The sequence below is a fragment of the Penaeus monodon genome, chromosome 42 (genome assembly GCF_015228065.2).
Source record: "Penaeus monodon isolate SGIC_2016 chromosome 42, NSTDA_Pmon_1, whole genome shotgun sequence".
Lineage (NCBI taxonomy): Eukaryota > Metazoa > Arthropoda > Malacostraca > Decapoda > Penaeidae > Penaeus > Penaeus monodon.
In genome coordinates this window covers 21,742,294-21,749,793 of record NC_051427.1, presented here as the reverse complement: position 1 = coordinate 21,749,793, position 7,500 = coordinate 21,742,294, and the positions used below count along the sequence as shown (strand labels likewise).

The 7,500-nt window shown below is 35.6% G+C and overlaps 1 protein-coding gene across 1 annotated transcript in view; it reads right to left on the bottom strand.

Annotated features, from left to right (window-relative positions):
* Positions 1-814: 814 nt before the first annotated feature.
* LOC119599201 overlaps positions 815-7,500 on the bottom strand; it is a 31,271-nt gene continuing 24,585 nt past the window's right edge. Inside the window, exon 3 of the mRNA XM_037948945.1 lies at positions 815-1,040. Within this exon, the coding sequence (XP_037804873.1) occupies positions 815-1,040 (226 nt within the window). The remainder of the gene's footprint in view (positions 1,041-7,500) is intronic.

The window sequence follows — 7,500 nt, the reverse complement described above, 5'->3', positions numbered from 1 at the left end:
AAAAACACGAATTCTAACCACCCACACTTTGGACAAAAAAAAAAAACACATGCCGCCCACAGTCACCCACAATTGACCCGCTTGTTAATAAAAACTGCTAACAAAGTATTCACAACACACACGATGTACCCACAACCCATTCACAACTTTTTACAACCGTCTTAAAAAAAGCGCTTACAATATACTAATTCATTACCCTCTCACAACTTTTCCACAACCCGCCCACACCTCACCCACAACCTACTACAATTCATAACCCATGAACTAACTAAGCTCTGACCCGCCCACAACCCTTGAATTGACCTAGCTGTGACCTGCCCACAACTCTTTCACAGATCACTCACAACCAACCAATCTCGACGTAACAGCAGCCCACATCAAAGTACGCCAAGCCTAACTAAAACCAACACACGCAACTCCTCCTCCGCCCGCCCACAACCTACAACCCACCTACAGTCACAACAGGCCTACGACCCGCCTATAACCTACCCATAACTCTCCCACAACCCACTATGTCCTACCCAAAGTCCTCTCACAAGCTAGGCCTACATCTGCCCTTAAAACCCCCACTTCCCTCTTTCCTCACTGCGACCCACTCATGCCCCTTCCTCATCCCACCACTCAGGCGAGGCAAGGGCGGCGTCATGACCTGATGGAAACACACAGACCCACTTCCCGCCTTTAACCCACCCACAACCCGCTATCAACCCACCCTCAGCCCAAGGTTCACCCGAGGCAAGGGCTGCGTCATGGGGGAGAGACACAGACCTTTTTCCCGCCTTCAACCCACCAACAACCCACCGACAACCCACCCTCAACCCACCGTCACCCCAGCCGCAACCCACGACTCACCCGAGGCAAGGGCGGCGTCGTTATCCAGCACGTTGGTGGAGAGCGCGGGGCGCGGCGCCTGCCGACTGCCTCCGCCGCCCGCCTTGTCCGACACGCAGCTCTCCGTGTCGTAACTTTTGTCCGAAGTCGACGAGCTGACCGGACGCACGGGCGGGGGCGTCGCGGTGCGCTGGTGCTGCGAGGAGGGCCTGCGGGAGAGAGTGGGCGTGAGATAAGGGGCGAGAGGCGAGACTCTGGGGTGATTATAGGCATGGGAGAGAAATAGTGGGCGTGAGACTGTGGTGTGATTATGGGTGTGAGAGAGACAGAAAAAGAGCTGTGGGCGTGAGGCTATGGGCGTGGGAGAGAGAGAGAGAGAGAGCGAGAGTGGGCGTGAGACAGGGACAGAGACCACGAGGGTACGATACAACCGAAAAGATACAATAATGGGCAATAGAGAAGATAGTTGTTGTGGTACCGTAGGCCTACACATATCAAATTATATAGAAAAATGAAAAAGAAAAGAAAAATGGTCAACTCCCGGAACATTCATGATCCTCTCAAAACGCAACGCCAGGCTGACGTGCAGGGGAATCCAGGCTACCCGTTGACGAGGTTGCAAATGAAAATGAATTAATAAATAAAAATCAAATAGATATATAAATAAACAGAATGTGAAAGGAAAGCATTAAAACAAATAAACAAACAAAAATGCTGGTTGTGTTTGAAAGGGAGGAATTAAAAGAAATACACCCACTGATATTATCAATATCGTGATCTCTATCAATCAGTATATTCCTCATTATTACTGTTATCTGTACCTAAATATGTATCATTATCATTATCATCACTGTTGCATTTTTTTTATTATTATCATTACTATTATTGCTATTGTTTTAATTATCATAATCATAACGATTTGCATTATCATTATCACTCATTTTGGCTAATGTCATCATTATTGGTGTTCAAGATGATGTCACTGTTAAAAATATCTTGGCAATTTCATTATTATCATTGCAATTATTTTCATTAATATTATTATCACTATCATTTTTATTTTAGCAACATTATCACTTTTTTAAAATTCACATCACATCATCATCTATATTATCAAAAGCTTATGATCATTCCCATTCTGTATTTCATGACTTGACACTCATCATCTTCTAGTTTAAAATATCTATATTTATTAATTTTGGACACCCTTCTTATTTTTCAAGTACATGTGTACTTAGATGTGTTTTGATTCCGTTTCGGTGTTTTATAAATTTCAAGAATACGTTAAATTACCAGAATAAACCCGCACTTAAAACGCATATGTTTGAAAGCAAATGCAAGCGTTACGAAGCCTGCAATTTCAACGGAACGGCCCGTAGTGCGAGACTTGTCTTCGTGTGGCCCTCAAACGCTACGGTCCCGGGAGATGGTGCGAAGAGCAGAAGACGCGAATATTGTTCACAAACAGAACATGAAAAACGGGGATATCTTTCCATGTGGATTCTGCCAAGTGAATTGTTGCGATCGTCGGAATGCTAGTGGGCACGTCCTGATTGTATTTTACAACTTAGTAAGCTAAGAACATGATGTTAAATGTGAAGAAAAACGAGCGCATGCATCTTGACTCGTAAGCCAAGCTGCTGGACTAATAATGAACGCAAGGCATCGACTCGAGTTAACATAGCCAAAAGCTACTTCGCCGTGTAGAGGTGCTAATAGGCCAGTGGTGTTTAGCATACCCACGTGTACGATCTCTCTACAGTCTTTTATTTGAATGAACTAAACGCTTGGAGGCTGAGAAAAAACTGTAATAATCATTTCGACACGACTACCGAGGAGGTGGCGAGCCGTCGCCTACTCGTACTCCCTACATTATCACTTAAAAAGGGCGTAGAACCACTAAACAGAAAATAAATTCCTACGTGATATTTTTAGATTTATTTTGAATCTGTTAGTGTTTTGTTTATTCCATACCTTAGATATTGCTTATTAAGAAAAAATCATTAAAAAAAAGAATGACATGAAACCAGCAAATGCATCAATTCAAGCGAGAAAGAACTTACAACCAGGTAATGAAGAAAGCTCGGCTTAATTACAAGCATATCGACCCCTCCCTCAGCAGTGGAATTAAACCCAGAAAAAACTGCAAATACGCGACAGTGACAGACGCCTCACAAGCTCCTCCTTCGGTTCCCCTGGCTGGCCAATATCCGTAAAGCTAGGATAGGTTATCATCATTATTATCATCATTACTGTTATAGTTATCATTAGCAGAAGTCTTGGTAGTAAAAATAGTAGTAGTTGAATTAGTACTAATATACACAATACTTAGGATTTTCAAATAATTTATCAAGAAATGAAGAATATAAACTGTTATTGACGAATCGTTAAATACCTTTACTAACTTTCAGAATTATTTTTTTTACATCTCACAAAAACACAAAAAATATGGTTCTACGTTTTTGAGATGGGCAGTGAAGGTGAACAAAGGTAATATAATTATCCAAGGCGTCTATCGTAATCTCATACAGGGATGTTCAGGATGGTTCTTCTATATTTTGTCATTAGAGAGAAAAATAGTCATAATGATGGCAGATATTTATTTTCATTCAAATATTACACTTGATGTGTCAGGATTATTCGGATTCATGGCTAAAGGCTTATTAAGAGTGGTTTACATAAGGCCCGCAGCGTGGCCTCCGTGCTTGGGCAAAGCTATCTTAATTTTATAGCAATATTATTTACTTTTTTCTATTACTGTGCTGACTTAAAAATGTTGCTCCTACACAATAATTAATATCCCTATAGAAAAAAAAACATTCGTATAGTCTTGAAGGTGTTTATGAAGCTGAAATGAGCTGATGAAGGTGATTTGTGTCAATTAGATAACCGTTTACGAGTTGTTTGTGGCACTCGCTGGTCTCTCGTACGGAGGCGTGTTACGACCTTGTAAACGCTTCGGAAATTCGCTCGTTGTAGTAAACAAGAGAAGGTAACTTGACTTACGATGTAAACAAATCTAGTACGATCTCGGTAAGTGCGTTTGGCAAATCAGAATTGCTCGAAACGCACGAAAATCTGGCGAAAAGAAAATGTCTCGGCAATTAAAAAAAAAAAAAAAAAGGCTTGGTAAGATTTAAAAAAAAAAAAAATCTTTTGCCTGAACCACCCACTCCCGCGGAGATAGTAAAGGGTCTGGCCGTTTTTGGTAAGTTCTCGTAATAGATTTTAGTGATTTTATTGAATTTGAGTTTCATTCATGTTGGATATTGCTTGTTTTGTTGACAGGTCTACCAAAGGCTTCCTGCAAAATTGGTAATTTTCGACGAATATGAGAGTCACAAATCGTTCGACACTCATCAAAATCAAGAGGAAAAACACTGGATACCCAGTAATCTATCCTTGCAGCCATACCTCCATCTATCTATCTATCTATTCCTCCCTCCCTCCCACCATCCATCCACCCACCTACCCACCCACCTACCCATTCCTTTCTCAACCCACCCACTCATTCAATCGGCGCATTCAACCCTTACTTGATTCAGACAAACACAGTAATCAAACAAATGTAATCGTTATTATTATCATTAATAATACGATTATTAGCACCGTTAACATTCGTATTAACAAAATAATACTAATGATGATAACGCTGGTGAGAATGACGATAAGAATAATAAGACTGATGATTGTGATGGCAATAGTAACAACAACGCCAACAGTGTTTGCGGAAACAAACATCAACAACAACAACAACAAACATTAACATGAGTAATCATAACGATGATAATGTAGCTGTAACATTCGTTAATAATTACAACAGCTTTCGGAATATTCCCTTTTCGCCCTCTAATTAAATATGCATAACAGAGGAGTGCCAATAACAGTAATAACAGCATCAGTGATTAAAGTTATAACCTTGTTCAAAGCTTGGTCGCATTACAGGGCGATGCGACAGAAAAAAAGAAACGCGTGTTTGCTGATCTTTAGGAGACAAATAAGCAGGTTTACGTAATGATAAGTTGATAATAATGATGATGATGATGATGATGTTGATGTTGATGTTGATGTTGATGTTGATGCTGATGTTGATGTTGATGTTGATGTTGATGTTGATGTTGATGTTGATGTTGATGTTGATGTTGATGTTAATGTTAATGTTGATGTTAATGTTAATGTTAATGTTAATGTTGATGTTGATGTTGATGTTAATGTTGATGTTAATGTTGATGTTAATGTTGATGTTAATGTTGATGTTAATGTTGATTAATGTTGATGTTGATGTTGATGTTAATGTTGATGTTGATGTTAATAACAGATGAATGAATAAAACACATAAGATAAAGAATAAAAAATAACAACTAATAAATATAAAGTAAAGAATGAAAAAAAAAACATTTTTTTTATCTTTTAAATAAATAATGAAAACATAAAATAGAATATATAAAGAAAAAGAACTAAACATTTTTAATGTTAATGATGATGATGATGATGATGATGATAATGATAATGATAATGATAATGTTGATGATGATGGTGTAATGACAATGATGGTTATGATAATGGTTATGGTAAGGATGATGATAATGATACTAATCATATTAATAATAATAATAATAATGTAAAAATAATAATGATGAGAATGAAAGTAACTGATAAGTCGCTGATAATGATACTAGTAATGATAATGATGTTAACAACAACACGAAAAGTAATAACGAAAAAATGTAGAAACAAGAATGCCAAAAGTATTTAAAGAGAAAGACAATAAGGATATTTTTTCCACTTTCTTTCACATTCAGAAGTACAAACAAGCAGGTAATGAAAGGTGGATAATCCATATTTAATCTTGAATGTCTGTGAGTCGATATATTGGAGTGAATTTCTTTGTGTATAGATCAGATTTTTTTTCTTTTCTTTTCTTTTTTTTTTTTTTTACTATAGTAGGGGGAAAATATATTTTTGTTTTTATTATTATTTTCGTCTATGAGTATGCGTAGATTTTTTTTTTTTATTATTATTATTCATTTTTTTAATCCATTTAATTTATTTATTTATTGGCTGAATGTGCGAATAAGGCTTGACGATTGTCTGAATGTGCGAATAAGGCTTGACGATTGGCTGAATGTGCGAATAAGGCTTGACAATTGGCTGAATGTGCGAATAAGACTTGACAATTGGCTGAATGTGCGAATAAGGCTTGACGATTGGCTGAATGTGCGAATAAGGCTTTTGAACAATTGGCTGAATGTGCGAATAAGATGCTGTTGCTCATCAGTTAATAATCGTCGGCAAGTCATCATATGGCTGTCATCACCAACTTGTCATCAGTCATCACTTGAATATCAGGCAATTCATCGTCTAAATAATAACAATAATAAATAATAATAATAATAATAGATGAATAAATAAAACGCATAAGATAAAGAGATAAGAATTTTAAAAAATAACAACTAATAAATGTAATATAAAGAAAGAGGAAAGAATATAAAAAAAATAAATAAATAATGAAAACATAAAATAGAATAAATAAAGAAAAATCTAACATGGCACGAAAAAGAAAAAAAATAATAATAATAATAAATAAATAAATAAGTAAATAAACAAATAAAAATAATATATAGAGAAAAAAAAATTGAACTAAAATAAATAAATTAATGAAAAAATGGAGTGTAATTTGCACCCCCCCCCCCTGATGACGCTCTTAAGGTTCCCAAACTTATATGTTTATCAATGTAACATCATCAGTATGTGCAGAGTTAACATATGTTCGTAATCATGGTATACTTCTAACAATTCTTTCTTTTTTTTCTTTTTTTTTCTTTCTTTCTTTAATGACTTTTACACTCTCGTTAACATTGCCTTGTTACTGATAATATTTTTGCTATCGATGATGATGATGACGGCAATGATGATCATAATAATAATTATTATTATTATTATTATTATTATTATTATTATTATTATTATCATTATTATTATGAAACGATGATGTAATTATTGCTACCATTATTGGTATTTGTAGTAACATTACAATAATAAGTATAATGATCATTATCATTATTACTATTTTTATTACTACTACTCTTATTATTACGATTATTATCATTGTTCATATTGTTATTAATGTTCTTATTCTTATCATTATTTTTGTTATAATTGTTACTACTCCTATTATCATTATTATTACTAGTAATACTATTACTATTATCGTTGATATCATTATTATTATCAATATCTTCATAGTCAACATTAGCAGATGTTGTAGTATTAGCTGCGGAAGTCGTAGAAGATGAAATAGTTCAAATATTCACAATGCTTAGGATTTGCAAATAATGTCTCGTTTTTTCGAATTCTTTTGCAGGCAAGAAATCAAGAAAATAAACTGGTATTGACAAATCGTTAAATAGCTTTACGAGCTTCGTTGGTTTACACTTCCTGTAGATTTCTGATTTTTTTTTACATATCACCTTTTTTTTTTAAGAATCTGATTTAGATATTATTAAAAAATCGTCTGCAACAGCAACTGCAGATCCATGATTGTTATAAACACTTGCTGAGAGGATAAAGGTATTGATGGCTGGAATGATGACAACAGTCAGGTTAAATACAATCATGACATAATAATCGTAAACCTAATAATAACGATGATAATCAGGATAATAATGA